Genomic DNA, 19,775 nt, shown 5'->3' with positions numbered 1-19,775 from the left:
AGAGCACCCGGGGTGCTAAAAATCCACCTCCCTTCTTTCTACTAGTAATAGAACTATTATATAGACAATTATATCACAAGCAGATGGATCGAATGGCTGTGTCACGTACGTACCAGTAACCGGTCGATGAGGAATAATACCTCGTGTGGTACTCATGCCGCGTACAAATTCGTGCATGTAGATGTTGCACATGGGTTCTTCCATTAGTTTGCTTCGTTTTTAATCGTCCCTTATTTTCGTTTGCCGCGACGGACGGGGACGGCTTTGCCTGCCGCCGGCCGTGTGTTTGCTTTGCTCCCTCCAACTTGCATTTCTCTACTGGCTACGGTGCTTGTACTGGCCCCACACGCTTCCCTTCAATCACAGTAGATTATTCCCTCCAATAATTCCTCCTCCACTGATTGGCCATTACATTCCAGTGCTCTGCCTGGTGCTTTTTCTCGGGCAAATCCCCCCATGGCGTCCACGGCTGGACTCCAAATTTCCCACGGCCACTGGTTCAACACCACCCTCACATCCTCCCAATCCCACCCTTGCTCCCGCTCCTCCTTCCCGCGTCCTCCAGCCGGGGATTATTTGGAGCGCTCTCCTCCTCGTTGCCGCCGCCGATGCTCGCATGCGGTGGCGGCGGCGATCGTGGTGGAGAAGCTGGGGCAGCGAAGGTCTGTTGGACCTTCTCTGCCAGTGCCTCGACGAAGCCGCGACGGCTTCTTGGCGCGGCGGGGGCGTCAGCAGCCTGCTGCCGCTCCCTGTGGCAGCGCCGTGGAGGGAGCGGGTGCGGCCCCAGGTACGCGCGCGAGCACCCGCTGGTCGTCGGAGCGGATGAGAGACCCATGTGGGGAATGGAGATAGCTGTAGCTTTGTAGAGGTAATATACACGAAACTGTAGCTGTGAATCCCATCCGCTCGTGGCTTATCTTAGCAACGCACCGGGTTTGATTGATCTCCCCACTTTGACTTTAGTACGCCGTGGAGCTGCAACCAACTGTGCCAAATAAAAGGTACGGTCGTTTTTTGGTTGAACCAGAGACAATTGGTGGAGCTTCAACCAGCGGCGCCAAATGCAACAACCACCGTCGTTTTTGCTAGACACCATAGAAAGCAGAGGCTGCGCACGATCGACACATGAAGCTGCATGATGTTCAGCAATATAATAATGATATTGTTCAGCAATATAATAGTAACGTTAACTATCAACCACGTCCACGTGTAAGAATCTTGTTGTTTGTGTTTGCATGCAGCAACCGATCGCTTCGCCAAGACCTTGACCAACCTCCCTAAGCCTGGTGGTGGAGAGTATGGCAAGTTCTACAGCATTCCTGCACTGAATGATCCAAAGATAGGTAATGACTCTTTTCTGTTTTTCATTTATTTCTTTGAGTTTTCTCCTCCTCTATCAGTGCAGTTTTTATTCCTAGCAACTGAGAACGCACAATGCACGTTTGTCGGTACAACCATATTTCAATTGCATACATAATAATCATACTGTTTTGCGTACATATAGACTGTAATGATATACTCTTTATAGATTTGCAAAAATACTAATTCTGACAAATATTTTTATTTTCTGCTTTATCAGATAAGCTTCCCTACTGTATCCGTATTCTTCTAGAATCAGCTGTCCGCAACTACGATAACTTCCAAGTTACGGAGAGTGATATCCAGAATATCATCGACTGGGAGAAGACATCCCCAAAGCTTGCCGAGATACCATTCAAGCCAGCACGGCTTGTTCTTATGGTATTAAACTGATACATCACACAAGATTAATTCCTCATGTTTTCGAATGTATTTTGCTGATGACTGCCCTTACTCTCTAGGACAACACTGGCGGCCCAGCTGTTGTAGATCTTGCAGCCATACGAGATGTGATAGCGGAGCTAGAGAGTGATCCCAAAAAGATCAACCCACTGGTACACATCTGCCATCTTTGTTATCCAAAAAGCTCTACAGTATCAGTTTGTTCTGTATCGTAGCAAAATCACTTCAAGTAGCCTGGGATATAGAACAGGCATTTTCTTTATCTTGAACTTTTTTTTTTCAAATACAGATTTTTCATCTGGAGTATTGCAGGTTCCGGTGGATCTCGTCATTGACCACTCAGTGCGGGTGGATGTAGCCAAGTGTGCCGATGCATTGAAACAAAACATGGACCTGGAGTTTAGCCGCAACAAAGAAAGATTTAGTTTCTTCAAATGGGCGTCATCTGCTTTCAACAATATGCTGGTTCTTCCCCCTGGTTCTGGGATCCTTCATCAAGTAAATGATCTGGGTCCAGGGGCCAATTTCTGTGCGGCTAATAAGTCTCCTGTATGACTAACTCTTTGTACTCATCTTTGGTTTTGTAACACAAATATCAGGTCAATCTTGAGTATCTTTCCAGAGTTGTCTTCAAAGCAGATGGTGTCTTGTACCCTGACAGCGTGGTTGGCACTGATTCACACACCACTATGATTAATAGTCTCGGTGTTGCAGGTTGGGGAGTGGGTGGTATCGAAGCAATGGCTGCAATGCTTGGGCAGGTAAATCTCAAGTGAAAATCGTGTGCTCTTAAGATTGATCTACTTGTTTCGATATAATTTCTTTTTGGGACACTAGTTGTCCGCGTGCTCTTGAGATCGATCGTCCTTATTTCACTATAAGTTCAGCAATATAATAATGATAAATGTTGATTATTATTAGCTAACATTTGATTTAGCTGCATCTCACCACATGTTATTACCATATGCAGCCAATGAGCATGGTTTTACCAGGTGTGGTTGGATTCAAGCTCACCGGAAAGTTACAGGATGGTGTCACTACTACAGACCTTGCCCTTACTTTGACCCAGATGCTAAGGAAGCATGGTGTTGTTGGCAAATTTATTGAATTCCACGGTAGGGGTTCGTGCTAAATAGCGACAGATAACATGTTCGTATATATTGGTCATACTTAATTAGTGTTTTCTCCTTTTTCTATTACATTCAGGTGAGGGTGTGGGCAGCATCCCTTTGCCTGCTAGAGCCACAATCGCAAACATGACTCCAGAATATGGCGCTACCATGGGATTTTTCCCTGTAGATCAAGTGGCATTAGATTACCTCAGACTAATAGGGCGAAGTGATGAAACAGTATGTTTAACTATCTACTACTCTTAGTCTATTCCATCACATTTCTATTTGTTTTTTTTTCTATTTGTTGATAGCTAAATAAGCATGATATAGGTGGGTAAAACTGGTACCGTGAGCAAACCATAGCGCTTCTCCATTACACTACATACTATAGGGAGTTTTTGGTTGGGCACTTAGGCCATTAGCTAGCTCTTCACACAAGAAGAAAGCTAAAAGCTTTCGCCATATCCAAAAGCCTAATAGCTTTTTTAGAAAAGGAGGATGACCCCCGACCTCTGCATCTGGGTGATGCATACGGCCACTTTATTAATTATTCTCACAAGACCTTACAAAGTCATACAATAGTAAGACTAAAGCCGCCGTCTAAGCAACAAACTGTCGCTACACCTATCTAGTTCATGAAGGGGCGCAGATAGCCTGGGCCTAATACCAAACAGACATCGCAGCCAAGCCTAACATCTAAGACTTGAGACCCCAACCTAGCCACTTGCCGAGTCTGGGGCACACACGGTCCGGCGTGCTCTCAGAGGCATGATAATCTGGGGCACGATTTTCTGGCTATTGCCAGTTTAATTCGTTACTTAGCACATTGAGTGACCTAGAAACAAATAGTTACGAAAAAGAAGAGAAGTCCATATTTCGTTCTTATTTTATGGAGAGAAGTCCATATATATTTCAGCGCTGAATTGACACGAATGTTTAAGAAACAACTCAGAACTTTAAAACCATCTAAGATACAACCCGAAGCTTTCAAAACCATGCAAATTTCAACCCTAACTCCCTCAAGCGGGCTTCTGGTCAGTTTAAATGGTTTTGACCAGTTGACCGACCCAGTCAGCATTCACATCAGCCGCCACATCACCAACACACTTTTTTGAACCAAAAATAGACGTGTCGAGGAAAAATGAAAACAATGTGTAAAATGAACACTACCATAATGATCATTTTGTGATAATTTCAAACTTTTTTGCCAAACATATTAAAAATATAAGGAAAATACCAAATATCCATTTCGGCTCACGAGCTCATCTGATCCCGTGAACAGTAAAATCAGAATAAATAGTAAACAAATTCAAAAAACTCTATTTTTGGATCAAAGATATTTTAATACGTGAGGTCCGCTCCAAATTTCAGCGCATTTGGACATCTGAGCAGCTCTCAGGAAAAAACAAAATCGGTCCGGAACAATGCACGAACAGTAAACTTTTTCACACACCTCAATTTTGTTTTCTTTTTTTGCTGAAAGCAGCTCAGCTGTCCAAACGAACTGAAATTTGGCACGAACATCACACACTAACACCATCTTCCATGGAAAAAAAGCGGAATTTTTTGAAATTTTCTAGTATTTCTTTTGATTTTACTGTTAGTGCGCAGGAGCAGATGAGCTCGGGAGCCGTTTAGCCACTCTTGGAAAATGCATATTCAGGACTGTTTTTGGCCAAATTTTGACCCAAAGATAAAAGTTTTCAAAATATTGAAGACTTTCTCCAAAATGAACAATACCATGCTGATCATTCTGGGAAAGTTCCAAACTTTTTTGCTGAAACATTTTGCTGAACAGATTAAAAATACAAGAAAAAACATATTTATGGCCTTTTTTGTAAAAGTTTGAGCAAAAGTAAAAGTGCCTAGAAAATTAAAATATTCTCTAACAGGAACACTACTTACCATGCTGATCATTCTACGTAAGTTTACTTTTTTTTTCTTTTCATATTGAAAAATACAAGCAAAATACACATTGAGGACATTTTTCGTTCAAATTTGGACAACAAATGGAAGTATCCAAAAATAAATAAAAATCTTCTCTAACAAAAACACTACCATGCTGATCAACCCGGAAAAGTTTCAAGCTTTTTGCAAAACAGATTAAAACATACAAGGAAAATACATAGCAGGACCTTTTATGTTCAGTTTTTGACCAAAAATGAAGTGTCCAGAAACAATTGAAAACATTGTATAAAATGAACAGTACAGTGATGATCATTTTGGGAAAGTTTCAAACTTCTTTGCCAAACAGATAAAAATACAAGGATAATACATATTTAAGACCTTTCCTCGTGACATGGCAACTCATGTGGATGTCGACTAGGCGGGACAGCTGCTCAAACCAGTCAAACTAACCAAAAACCGATTGAGCAGAGTGAGGATTAAAAGTTGCACGGTTCTGAAAGTCCAGGGTTGTAACTTAGGTGGTTTTGAAGTTTAGGGTTGTTTCTTAGACATTTGTGTCAATTTAGAGTTTAAATATGGACTTCTCTGAAGAAAAAACCCACAAAATAAAAATGATACTCCCTTCGTCCCATAATGTAAGACGTTTTTTGACTCTAGTGTAGTGTCAAAAAACGTTTTACATTATGGGACGGAGGGAGTACTAGTTTATTTCCAAAGCACGACCACTTCTCCATGGAAGTCACTCAACTGCTTTTAGGTAAATAGTAAAGCACTTAAACATGCGTACTACATACTATGTACTCCCTCCGTTCCTAAATATAAGTCTTTGTAGAGATTTCACTAAATGGACTACCTACGGAGCAAAACGAATGAATCTACACTTAAAATGCATCTATATACATCCGTATATGATTTATAGTAGAAGCTCTACAGAGACTTATATTTAGGAACGGAGGGAGTATTAAATTGGTTGCATCCTTATGCAAACTAATCAAATATTGCATTTTGATTTAGGTATCAATGATTGAAGCATATTTGCGAGCTAACAAGATGTTTGTGGACTGCAATGAGGTATGGCTTTGCCTTTGTTTTTTCATTATGATGCTCGCGTTTGAGTTTTATGTTACTCAGAATATGGACAAACTTGCGTTCATGATGGCAGCCTCAAACGGGACCAGTTTACTCTTCAGATCTTGAGCTGGACCTTACTACGGTGGAGCCTTCTGTTGCCGGCCCAAAGAGGTGTGTGGTCTTGACGACTATGTTGTTCTCATTGAATAAATATGGAAGCTCCCAAGTTTGAGTACTCATGCTTCAATTTGGGTGCATAGTTCCTCTCTATTTAGAGGACATTTAGTTCCTTCGATATCCTCCTTCATGTTATTTCATGATATAATTGTTCTGCTAATGGGGAGGTGCATTATGATTATTGTTTGATTAATCAAATTGTAGGCCTCATGACCGGGTTCCTTTGAAGGAGATGAAATCTGATTGGCATGCTTGCCTCGGCAATGACGTTGGTTTCAAGGTAAGCTTTTGGTTTAGCGGCATATCGCTAATGCATGACAGGAATGAGATTAAATATCCGACATTAGTCACCAAATACCTATAATTTCTTCAAAAACATTTCAGGGTTATGCACTGCCTAAGGAACAACATAATAAAATTGTGAAATTTGACTTCCATGGACAACCCGCTGAAATCACACATGGCAGTGTGGTTCTTGCAGCAGTATGCAGTTCCACAAACTCATCAAATCCTAGCGTTATGATTGGTGCTGGCCTTGTGGCAAAAAAAGCCTGCGAATTGGGTCTTGAGGTCTGTTCTTTCATAATGTGTTCACATCTTCTATTTGCATGGATGACTTGTTGGTGCTTCGTCTCTTCTCTTGCGGTGACAATCTGTTTTTGACTGTGCAAAAACACTTTTCTTCAGGTGAAGCCATGGGTTAAGACAAGCCTGGCCCCTGGATCTTTGGTTGTCACCAAATACTTGGAACACAGGTATATATGTCCTTTTGCCACCCCGCAACTTTTTGAAGAAACATGGAATCATAGTTGCAACGTATAGTATATGTATGGGGAATGGCATTAAAATATGTTGCCATTTATTCATGCAGTGGCCTTCAAGAATATTTGAACCATCAAGGCTTCCATCTTGTCGGATATGGTTGTACCACTTGTATCGGCAACTCCGGCGACCTTGATAAATCTTTATCAGATGCTATTGTAGATAACGGTAATACAATGCACACTAAATATTTTTCACAGCAATGCGTTTGTACTCATGGTTTATATTATTTGGTTAGATGTTGTTGTTGTTGCTGTGTTGTCGGGCAACCGTAACTATGAGGGTCGTGTGCACCCTCTAACTCGAGCTAACTACCTCGCCTCACCACCTCTTGTTGTTGCATATGCTCTTGCTGGCACCGTAAGTCCATTACATTCTCCCACCTTGATGCTCACATAGGCATAACTCCCTCTTTTCCTTCGCATGATGGTTAACTAGGGCTCATTACAAATCGTGCCATTTTAGGTTGACATTGATTTTGAGAACGAACCTATTGGAATTGGAAAGGATGGCAAGGAGGTTTACTTCAAGGATGTATGGCCCACAAATGAAGAAATCGAGCAGGTATTGTAACTTCAATACTCCTGTCCATGTTTTAGCTGCTATCTTTATTACGTAAAGTTCAACCTGATTAAAATTGATGATAAATTAATCACGCTCTAGAATATGTGTTGTCTAAATTTACTCACTCCAGTTACTAATATATGAGATAAATTTCTTTGATGAAGCGAGAATAGTACCACTAAATATTTCGTGGAAAAAAAGATCTTGTGACGATAACTTATTAGATCCTTCATGTATAACTGAAATGCTACATGATGACCAGGTTATCAAGTCCAACGTGTTGCCGAAGATGTTCGTGGACACGTATGGTTCCATCACGGAGGGCAACGACGCATGGAACAATTTAGTGGTCCCGAAAGAGACGCTCTACCCATGGGATCCAAAATCCACCTACATCCACAAGCCGGCGTACCTGGAAAATATAACCATGACCCCGCCCGGCCCGCCCTCAGTGAAGGATGCCTACTGCCTACTAAGCCTAGGGGACAGCATCACCACCGACCACATCTCTCCCTCAGGGGTCATCAAGCCAGGAACCCCTGCCGCCAAGTATCTGCTGGAGCGCGGCGTGAAGCCCGAGAACTTCACCACATATGGCAGCCGACGTGCCAACGACGAGATCGTTGTGAGAGGGGCGTTTGCCAACATTAGGATTGTGAACAAGCTTTTGGAGGGAGAGGTGGGGCCTAAAACCATCCATGTCCCTACGGGGGAGAAGCATTACGTTTTCGACGCTGCCATGGTATGTGATCGTCTATTTTTAAAGTTTCATCAAAATTACATGTATTCGAGTAGTTATGGAGTCACTGAAATAATATCTAATCACCTACATTGACCCCTCGGTTCATATACAATCTATCCACTAAAAGTGTACTATTGATGTTTTGCTAACACTGTGCACTTTTCAAAACCACTTCTTACAACTTTTTTGTTTGTTTGTTGTAATTAATGCAATGCAGAAATACAAGTCGGAGGGTCATGACATGGTCATTCTTGCCGGTGATGAGTATGGAGCCGGGAGCTCCCGTGATAGCGCCGCCAAGGGGCCATTGCTCCTGGTAATCAATTCATCTCCATAGAGAGACTCTATGCCGATCCTCAATCTTGCTTCGCATGAAACTAATCAGCAAGTTGTGTGGTGTTTTGGAACAGGGCGTCAAGGCAGTGATTGCTAAGGGCTTCGAGCGCATCCACCGGAGTAACTTGGTGGGGATGGGGATCATCCCTCTCCGCTTCAAGGTTGGCGAGGATGCAGATTCACTCAACCTTAGTGGGCATGAGCGTTTCACGATCGACCTCCCTGGCAAGATTACCGAGATCCGTCCAGGCCAAGATGTGACCGTTACGACACAAAATGGGAAATCCTTCACTTGCACACTTTGCATTAACACGCAGGTATGTCATATCTAAGCCATAATGTAAACTGGTTGACGCATTGATATAGTCTTCAAACTAAAATTTAGCCTCCATGTATATTTAGTCATGTAACATGTTGTTAATTTTTCTAAACTTATGGTCAAACATAAAAATATGCCTCTTGCACATATTCTAAAACAACCTACATTGTCCTGTTCTTTCTTGTGATGTAGGTGGAGCTGGAATACTTTAACCATGGAGGCATCCTCCCCTACCTTATCCGCAAATTGGCATGACCGACCGAGGAACTGCATTTAAATTGTGTTATCTATATGCAATGTCATGATTTTTTTTATAAATTGATTATTTGTACCCCTTGATTCCATTTTAACTTTCATTTTTTAATAAATTTGTGATGAAACATTTAAAAAGACATAGCGGAGCTTCAACAATAATTAAGAGGGGACAATTTACTTGATAGTGTATTGATAATTTATTAGTGAAGACAATATGTTTGTTTGGCGTACATATATGCACATCCGCAAAGCTTTCTCTTGGGATGTTTGTGGGCACACGGTCATGGTGCAAGAATGGTCAATGTAGGACTGAACACGTGTTGGTAGATGCACCACTAACAAGCCAATGCTAACTCTGTGTGTCACTGTTATAGATAACAACACCGACAACCCCACATTTGGTTAGTTAGTTAGTTGTAATGGTATCGTCAACTCCTGTATTAGGTGAAGGAAATATGCCCTAGATGAAATAATAAAGTTATTATTTATTTCCTTAATTCATGATAAATGTTTATTATTCATGCTAGAATTGTATTAACCGGAAACTTGGTACATGTGTGAATACATAGACAAAACATATAGTCCCTAGTATGCCTTTACTTGACTAGCTCGTTAATCAAAGATGGTTAAGTTTCCTAACCATAGACATGTGTTGTCATTTGATGAACGGGATCACATCATTAGGAGAATGATGTGATGGAGATGACTCATCTGTTAGCTTAGCATTATGATCCTGTCAGTTTTATTGCTACTGCTTTCTTCATGACTTATACAAAGTTCCTCACACTGAGATTATGCAACTCCCGAATACCGGAGGAACACTTTCTGTGCTACCAAATGTCACAACGTAAAATGGTGATTATAAAGGTGCTCTACAAGTGTCTCCGAAGGTGTTTGTTGGGTTGGCATAGATCGATATTAGGATTTGTCACTCCGTGTTTCGGAGAGGTATCTCTGGGCCCTCTTGGTAATACTCATCACTATAAGCCTTGCAAGCATTGTAACTAATGAGTTAGTTGCGGGATGCAGTATTACAGAACGAGTACAAAGACTTGCTGGTAACGTGATTGAACTAGGTATTGAGATACCGACAATCGAATCTCGAGCAAGTAACATACCGAATGACAAAGGGAACAACGTATGTTGTTATGCGGTTTGACCGATAAAGATCTTCGTACAATATGTAGGAACCAATATGAGCATCCAGGTTCCGCTATTGGTTATTGACCGGAGACGTGTCTCGGTCATGTCTACATAGTTCTCGAACCCGGAAGGTCCGCACGCTTAACGTTCGATGACGATTGGTATTATGAGTTTATGTGTTTTGATGTACCAAAGGTAGTCCGGAGTCCCGGATGTGATCACGGACATGACGAGGAGTCTCTAAATGGTCGAGACATAAAGATTGATATATTGGACGGCTATATTCTGACACCGAAAGTGTTCCGGGTGATTTTGGAGAAAAGCGGAGTGCTGGAGGGGTTACCGAAACCCCCCGGGGAAGTATTGGGCCTTAGTAGGCCTTAGGGGAGAGAGGGCAGCAGCCCAGGAGGTTCCCCCCAAGGGGAGTCCAAATTGGACTAGGGGAGGGGGTGTAGCCCGTCTTTCCCTCTCCCTCTCCCTCTCCTTCCTTCCCCCTTCCCCCTCCTAGTTGGACTAGGAAAGGAGGAGTCCTACTCCTACTAGGAGGAGGACTCCTCCCCTCCTTGGCGCGCCCCAAGGGTCGGCCGGCCTCCCCCCTTGCTCCTTTATATACGAGGGCAGGGGCACCCTAGAACACACAAGTTGACATTGTTTAGCCGTGTGCGGTGCCCCCCTCCACAGTTACACACCTCGGTCATATCGTCGTAGTGCTTAGGGGAAGCCCTGCGCCGGTAACTTCATCATCACTGTCACCACGCCGTCGTGCTGACGAAACTCTCCCTCGGCCTCAACTGGATCAAGAGTACGAGGGACGTCCCCGAGCTGAACGTGTGCTGATCGCGGAGGTGTTGTACATTCGGTTCTAAGATCGGTTCGATCGTGAAGACGTACAACTACATCAACCGCGTTGTCATAACGCTTCCGCTTTCGGTCTACGAGGGTACGTGGACACACTCTCCCCTCTTGTTGCTATGCATCACATAGATAGATCTTGCGTGATCGTAGGAATTTTTTTGAAATTACCACGTTCCCCAACATTAGGTGCCCTACAGACAGGGACGATTCTACGGGGGGACGAGGGGGGGCAACGATCTGTTTTTTCTAAACGATCTTTTTTTAGACAAACTCCGAAGCTTTATTACGACGTCACAATGTTTACATGGATGAAAGATAGTCCATCCGGCTGCCCTAACTAGACATGTCAGCCAACCGGAAGGGATAAAGCATGCTTCACGAGTTTGTGAGCCTCGATATTCGAGCTCCTAAATTCATGGCTAATATTACAAGTTTGAAAATGTGACCTATGCTCTATTATTTCTTGTATGATCGCCCCGTATGCTGTTGGATTGTTCTCTCGGATGTCCTCGACTACCACATTCGCGTCTGACGCCACTTGGATGTTCGCCACGCTCAGATCATCAACAAGAGCCAGCGCTTCCCTGATCACCATGCATTCGAGGGTAGCTGGTTCTGATATACCTCCGAGACCACGACTGAAGCTCCCAAAAACCGGCCCGTAGAATCTCTGGATATTGCCGCCGCAGCTCCATGTCTTCTTCCTCTCCCTACTTTCGCATCAACATTAACTTTTGTTAGCCCCGACGGTGGAGCAATCCAACCCATTGGGCGTGGCACAGGGTTGCCCCTTTGCTTCGAAGTCATGGGTCGAATGGCCTTGAGTTCACTTATGTAAGACTGCATAAAAATGTGGACTGATAACGGGCTTTGATAGATTTCCTCGTGGATCACTTTTCGGCGAGCTCCCCACAATGCCCATAGTGTGACCACAAAGGTAGTGAACTCCTCATGCGATAATGCCTCATGCATGGAAAAAATCCACCTCTTCGCATCAACTTCTTCGTTCCTGCTCAACACGTTAACAATGCGTTCTGAAGACATCGCCCAAGTGCTCCGAGAGACCGTACAGTTTAATAATGCATGTCTCCACATATCTTCCGCTCCACAGAGGCAACAAGTATCTGTGTCTGCCATATTCCGACGATGCAAAAGTGCTGCTGTCGGTGTGGTGTTCTTGGCCAGTCTCCATAGGAAAATCTTGAGCTTCAAGGGTACACTGATTCCCCATAGTTTAGTCCATCCCTCACTATCTGTGTGTGAATGAGATGAGCCCTCTTGTTCATACAACCAGGATTCTCGGCTTAGCTTCTTATGCTGAATCATTCTGTATGCCGCTCTCACCGAGAAAATCCCCCGCCTATCCTCGCCCCATTCCCAAAAGTTCTCAATCTGTCTAGTGCAGAGAGGAATCTGCAATATTGCCTCCGCATTGATTGGTATGAAGGTTGACCAAACTAGTTGTTCGTTCCATGAGGAAGTAACATGATTGATGAGCTCCGACACTTTGTGACGTGGATTTGGAAGCAGAGACGTGACCGTTCTCTTCATATGTGTACGAGGAAGCCAATTATCTTGTCATATGTCAGTGGTTTCCCCGTTTCATATCCTCCTCACTAGACCCTACACCATGATATCTCGTCCATCCAAGATAGCCCGCCAAATCTGTGATGGATGATTGCCCAGTCCTGCCTCAAACAGAGAAACATCTGGGAAGTAGACCCCCTTGAGAATGCCGACACTCAAAGATAAGGGGTTTTGAAGCATCCTCCATGCTTGTTTTGACAAAAGGGCAAGATTAAAGATTTCTATGTCCTGAAAACCTAGGCCACCCAGATGTTTTGGCTTCGTCATTTCTTCCCAGGCAACCCAACTCGGCTTTCGTTTCCCCTGTTTGCTTCCCCACCAAAATTGCCTAATCAGGGAAGTGACACTCTCACATAAACCCCTTGGGAGGCGGAAACATGACATAGAAAACACTGTTATAGCCTGCGCCACTGACTTGATGAGCACTTCCTTTCCCCCAGTAGATAATATTTTATCCATCCAACCTCTGATTTTCTCCCACACACGGTCACCCAAATATCTGAAAGTGCCATTTTTGAATGCCCAACATCAGTAGGCATCCCCAAGTACCTGTCACTGAGGGATTCATTCTGAACATTTAAAGTACTTTTGATATTGTCTCTCATACCCTGTGGGCACCCTCTACTGAAGAAAATAGAGGATTTCTCATGATTTATCTGTTGTCCCGGAGCCAAACAGTAGTGTTCCAACAAGTTTGATACTGCAACAGCCCCTTCAACACTTGATTTAAACAACAACAGGCTGTCATCGGCAAAAAGGAGATGGTTCACGACTAGCGCCGTGGGTGCCACCTTGATCCCTTCAAGATGAGACGACGAGAAACTGGATTTCAGTAGGCACGAAAGGCCCTCTGCTGCGATTGAAAAGAGATATGGGGATATCAAATCTCCCTGTCGAATACCTCTGGATGGATAAAAGGCGCCGTATGCCTTCATCATATCGAGCTTTAGAGAATAGAAACTGTTAACCTTGGCCTTGCTGCGTTTCATGAAGTGACGACACTTGTAAACACTGATAATGTTATCTGTAATGTGTCTGCCTGGCATGAAGGCTGGTTGCTCCTCTGAAATAAACTCTGAGAGAACCTGCTTCAGCCTATTCGCAATCACCTTGGACGTAATCTTATACAAAACATTACAAAAACTGATTGGCCTGAATTGAGTTAGCATGGATGGGTTCATTACCTTGGGGATAAGAACCAAGACCGTGTCATTAATACTTTCAGGACTATCCTCTCCCCGGACTATCCTTAGGACCGCCTCCATCACCTAAGCTCCACATAAATCCCAATGGTGCTGGTAAAAAGGAGCTGGAAATCCGTCAGGTCTAGGCGCTTTGGTGGGAAACATCTGAAAAGGGGCTGCCTTAACTTCTTCTTCCCTGTACGGTGCAACGAGTAGCTCATTCATCTCGGTTGATACCTTAGTTGGTACACAATTGAGAACCGATTCCAGGTTGCTCACCCCCTCTGAGGTATACAAAGTTTTATAAAAGTCATGTACCATTGCTTTTAGTACCTCTGGATCATCAACCAAGACTCCTAGAGAATTTTGTAGGGCCCTTATCATATTTTTCTTTCTCCGTATACTCGCTCTCAAGTGGAAAAACTTGGTGTTTTTGTCACCCGACGTTAGCCAGTCTACCCTGGACCGTTGCCTCCATAAGATTTCCTCCCGATGGTAGAGTTCTACTGGATTTTCATTTATGTTGAGTTTAGTATGAGAAGGTGCAGTTCGGTTGGGGTTAGACCGAAGTTTCTCCAACTCCGTCTTCAGCCTTTTGATCTCTTTCCGCACATTTCCAAAAGTTTCACTGTTCCAACGCCCCAAGTCCTGGGGTATTGCTTGCAGTTTGGCCCTTAACTCCTCCACCCTGTTGCTGACTCCCCCTCCCGTCCATGTTGCGCTAATGGTGTCACTCCATGCTTCGTGGCCTTCCCACATTAACTCATATTGGAAAGGGTTTTGGCTGCCGGCTGCGCGGCTGCTCTCTATTCAGGCGCAGTAGTATGGGACATTGGTCAGACGATGCTGCCGCCAGGTGTGTCAGATCCGCCAAAGGGAATCTCGCTCGCCAATCAGCATTAACCAGTGCACGGTCCAGCCAGATCCTAGTGTAGGATCCTCCTCTCACCTTCTTTTCAAAAGTCCAGAAGCGGCCATGATAGCCTATGTCTAGCAACTTGCATACGTCCACCGCATCATGGAAGTTCTGTATCTGTGCATTGCTCCTCTGTCCAACTCCCTCATGCTCACCGAGATGCAGAACCTCGTTGAAATCACCAAGGCAAAGCCAGGGGAGGCTGCTTGAAGTGCTGATATTTTTCAGAGTGTCCCACGTTTTATATCGAAGATGAGTTTGCGCTTCTCCATATACCACTGTCGCTCTCCAAGGATCAAGCCCCACCTCCACAATAGAGCAATCAACATGATAGTCCGAGTAAGAACCAAGAATTTCTAGTTTTATTTCATTGTTCCAAAAAATACCAATACCTCCACTTCTACCACGACTATCAATTGCAAAACTATTATCATAACCAAAAGTGCCTGCTAGCGCTTCTACCCTCGAGCCTTCAAGCTGAGTTTCAACAATACATAAGAGGGTAGGGGCAAATTTGTTCGCAAACTCATGAACCTCTTGAACTGTCGCGGCTTTGCCCTCACCCTGACAGTTCCAGCAGAGCGCACACATTGGGCCCGGCGGTGCCCCTCGAAGGAGCCCGCCAAATTCTTCGCTGCTAAGATTGCTCCCTCGGAGTCATCGTCCATTGATACGTCTATTTTGCATCATGCTTTTATATCAATATTTATTGCATTATGGGCTGTTATTACACATTATATCTCAATACTTATGGCTATTCTCTCTTATTTTACAAGGTTTATCATGAAGAGGGGGAATGCCGACAGCTGGAATTCTGGCTGGAAAAGGAGCAAACATTGGAAACCTATTCTGCACTGCTCCAAAAGTCCTGAAACTCCATGAAACATCTTTTTGGAATTTATAAGAATTATTGAGCGAAAGAAATACACCAGGGGGCCCACACCCTATCCAGGAGAGAGGAGGGCGCCCCCCCCCCTACTGGGCACGCCCCCTATCTCATGGGCCCCCTGGTGGGCCTCCGGTGTCCATCTTCTGCTATATTAGAGCTTTTACCCTCGAAAAAATCATGGGCAAGCTTACAGGACAAAACTCCACCGCCATGAGGCGGAACCTTGGCAGAATCAATCTAGGGCTCCGGCGGAGCTGTTCTGCCGGGGGCACTTCCCTCCGAGAGAGGGAAATCATCACCAACGTCATCACAAACGATCCTCTCATCAGGAGGGGGTCAATCTCCATCAACATCTTCACCAGCACCATCTCCTCTCAAAACCCTAGTTCATCTCTTGTATCCAATCTTGTATCAAAACCACAAATTGGTACGTGTGGGTTGCTAGTAGTGTTGATTACTCCGTGTAGTTGATGCTAATTGGTTTACTTGGTGGAAGATTATATGTTCAGGTCCTTTATGCATATTATTACTTCTCTGATTATGAACATGAATATGCTTTGTGAGTAGTTACATTTGTTCCTGAGGACATGGGTGAAGTCTTGCTATTAGTAGTCATGTGAATTTGGTATTCGTTCGATATTTTGATGAGATGTATGTTGTCTTTTCCTCTAGTGGTGTTATGTGAACGTCGACTACATGACACTTCACCATTATTTGGGCCTAGAGGAAGGCATGGGGAAGTAATAAGTAGATGATGGGTTGCTAGAGTGACAGAAGCTTAAACCCTAGTTTATGTGTTGCTTCGTTATGGGTTGATATGGATCCATATGTTTAATGTTGTGGTTAGGTTTACCTTAATACTTCTTTTGTAGTTGCGGACACTTGCAATAGGGGTTAATCATAAGTGGGATGCTTGTCCAAGTAAGGGCAGTACCCAAGTGCCGGTCCACCCACATATCAAATTATCAAAGTACCGAACGCGAATCATATGAACGTGATGAAAACTAGCTTGACGATAATTCCCATGTGTCCTCAGGAGCTCCTTTCTCATTATTAGAAATTGTCCAGGTTTATCCTTTGCTACATAAAGGATTGGGCCACCTTGCTGCACTTTATTTACTTGTTACTCGTTACTACTTATCTTATCACAAAACTATCTATCACCTACAATTTCAGTGCTTGCAGAGAAAACCTTACTGAAAACCGCTTATCATTTCCTTCTGCTCCTCGTTGGGTTCCACACTCTTACTTATCGAAAGGACTACGATTGATCCCCTACACTTGTGGGTCATCATCCATCTTCTTGGTTCTTTTCAGGTCCCTCTACGGTGGGGGACTCACAGCCGTAAAACCCGTCAACACAATTGCAAGTGAGTTCACTTTCTCTACTGCAGGTTCAGAATTATGTTGAGGGCCCCCAACTCAGCTGCCGCGTTCCTCTTCCTGCTCCAATCCTCCATATCGGCATCACTAGCTACATGATATGCCTCCTCGGGATATTTCTCTATCACGTCGCCTCTGCCCCCTTCGGATCGACCCCTTTCATGCCCCCTAGAACGGCCTCCTCTATGCCCCCCTCGCTGGCTTCGCCCTTCTCCTGGGCCTCGACCAATACACATGAGCCAGCTGGCGCAAAGATCCTTGAACACAAGAGATGACAGAGGATGAACACCATTGTTGTGTTCCTTAAATTGGTGACCAAGCAAGCCACACACATCGCACTACTCGGGAAGCTTTTCCTACTTAACTCTGTATATCTATCTCTTCCCATCTCTGATCATAGACACTGCATTCTTGAGAGGTTTATAGACATTGATTCTGATCCACACTCAATGAAAATTTCCAACAAAATCATGAGAGTTAGGTTCAGAAAAGAGCACTTCTCCCACCTTAGCAGCTAGCTGGGTCACCAGATGTGCATACAGGTCAGATACATCATGGATTTGGATCCATATGTTGATTGTCTCAAGCTTAACAGTGGACGGCTTCATGATCCCATCATACGTGAGCAGGACCACCGCGTCTCCTCTGAAATTCGATGGGCCATCATTCATGACTCTCTCCCAATCACCAAGACAAGTGAATTGGACAGTATATAAGTTTTCTTCCAGAGGTTTAAACTTAGCCTCCTGTGCAATACTCTCATGTTTCTGTAATGCCAATTCTGACTGTAGGTCTTCGTTGTGTTAACCCTAGCTAGGGCTATCCATCGAGGACCCTCCGACGGCGTAGTTTGTTCATCGAAGACCACATCGTCCAAGTCCTCCTCTCTCAGACCTAGCTCCTTCATCATCTGCTTGACATCACTGATTCCCGAGGAACTCGAAGCCCCGGAATTTGCCATTAGCTCTCTAACCCGAAGAACAGATCGGGTCGTTTGGGGGAAACCCTAGTTTCCATCAGCCCCTCTCCCCATCACAGGCGTGAAGGACGACCTGGATGGCCGCCCCCCATAGCAACACGGGTGGGAGCGGGGGTTGATCGGCGGTAGGGGAGCAATGACTCGACGACATAGGAAATCGCCCCAGGAGAAAAACTCGAAACCCTAACTAGAGGGAACTTCCGGGACAATTTTAGCCCTAAAAGGAGACTGCGATGGCTTACTTACGTGGCTGGTGAAACATTAGATTGTGTGCTCTCGCCCCCCCCCCCCGTGTTGGGTTGCTACATGCTAAAAGGCCCATTAGCTATTAGTCTAATTAAAATATAATCTATCTAAATAGATAAAGTCAGCTCAAAAAATCTAAAAAAGGAGCCAGCTTAGGGCCTAATCCAATCGTGCAAGCAGAAACCGCTGCGGCCTACGGGTCATTATCTAACCACACCGGCCTTTCTTACGGTAGCGGTGTCAACGGTGAAGATCGTTGGCCAAGATGACTCCCGTGGCGATGATGAATGGCGGTGATGTCGATGTCATGTGTTCCTAAGTAGCTGAAACACCTTAGGAAACGGAAACCGCAACTCAAAATCGGTCAAATGCAGAAGGTCAGTGCTTTTATGATGAATTTTTTTTATGGAGGCTAATGGTGGTGGTAGTGATACATGTGGATGGGGGATGTCAAGAGTTCCAAACGAGCTAAAGAAAACGAAAAACGGACTTGGGAGTTGGAAGTTATGGCCAAAACGGAGGTGGAGTTGGGCTGCCGGGGGTGGGAGGTGCAGTAACCGGGGTGGTTCGGGGCAAACAGCCCGGGGGTTCGAGGTACGGGCACCCGGAGGTGTCGAATTTGGGCGAAATTTTTTGGGAGATGGCAAAATTCCATGGATTTCGTGGTGGGAAGGGTGGGGATTGATGGGGAGGGGCTAGATTCACTTGCCAAACAACAAATCCATGGACCAAAACAACCAAATCTCACATGATCCAACAAATTGCAAGAAAAAATTTTGGCGCTATTTTTGTGGGGATTTTCTAATTAGGACGAAAAACAACAAAATCAAGCTAGCAAATGGGGGGATGGGACTCCAAGATGTGAATCAACCTTGCTCATGATACCAAGATGTTGTAGGGTAAAACCCTAGAGGGGATCTTTTCACACTTGGAGGGGGAAATTGAGCAAGAAAACACAAGGGAAATCACTCCAAACAAACCCAATCACACATCCACTAGAGTAGCAAACACATAGATCCACAAGAATACATGAACAATCAAAGGAAACAAGCATTAGGGTAAAGTTCTTTCCAAATCCAAGAAGGAGATGAGGTCTTGATGATCCTATGATGGGGATCCTTCCCTAGATGGGGGTCTTTATATCCACTAGGGATCTTCTCCTAGGAGGTGTTGATCTCCTAGAGGAGTGGATACAAGGAGCAAAGCTCTCTAATGTCTCTCATATACTTTGTATCCTCTCAAATGAGCTAGGAAAAGAGTATATAAAGCCTAGGGACGAAATGGAAGGGAGGGAGTGGGATACAAGGGTAAAACCCCAAATGCACATAGGCTGTTTCGGAGGGGTCCGGGCACCTGGACTGGAAAGAGGCTGGCGCAGGAGGTTGGTCGGGCACGCGGGAGAAGATCGGTCGGGCACCCGGACCGGTCAGGGACTCCGCCCAGCTGGTGGCTGTAGGGGGCCGGGCACCCCAGGGTTGACAGCCCGAGCACCCGGGGGTGGCTGCTGGCGCCCAGGTCTGGGGGGC

General features: G+C 44.6%; 1 protein-coding gene across 1 annotated transcript; it reads left to right on the top strand.

Annotated features, from left to right (window-relative positions):
* Positions 1 to 415: 415 nt before the first annotated feature.
* LOC119275815 (putative aconitate hydratase, cytoplasmic) lies at positions 416 to 9,299 on the top strand. Its single transcript, XM_037556736.1, has 20 exons — positions 416 to 787; positions 1,242 to 1,343; positions 1,580 to 1,740; positions 1,821 to 1,913; positions 2,074 to 2,259; positions 2,361 to 2,522; positions 2,732 to 2,876; positions 2,968 to 3,110; positions 5,796 to 5,852; positions 5,944 to 6,023; positions 6,234 to 6,309; positions 6,414 to 6,599; positions 6,717 to 6,784; positions 6,901 to 7,019; positions 7,090 to 7,211; positions 7,317 to 7,415; positions 7,678 to 8,157; positions 8,375 to 8,473; positions 8,568 to 8,810; positions 9,005 to 9,299. The coding sequence occupies exons 1-20, from the start codon at positions 457 to 459 to the stop codon at positions 9,065 to 9,067; spliced, it is 3,015 nt and encodes a 1,004-aa protein (XP_037412633.1). The 5' UTR covers positions 416 to 456; the 3' UTR covers positions 9,068 to 9,299.
* Positions 9,300 to 19,775: the final 10,476 nt, after the last annotated feature.

The sequence above is a fragment of the Triticum dicoccoides genome, chromosome 3B (assembly GCF_002162155.2).
Source record: "Triticum dicoccoides isolate Atlit2015 ecotype Zavitan chromosome 3B, WEW_v2.0, whole genome shotgun sequence".
Classification (NCBI taxonomy): domain Eukaryota; kingdom Viridiplantae; phylum Streptophyta; class Magnoliopsida; order Poales; family Poaceae; genus Triticum; species Triticum dicoccoides.
This window is presented reverse-complemented; position numbering and strand designations above follow the sequence as displayed.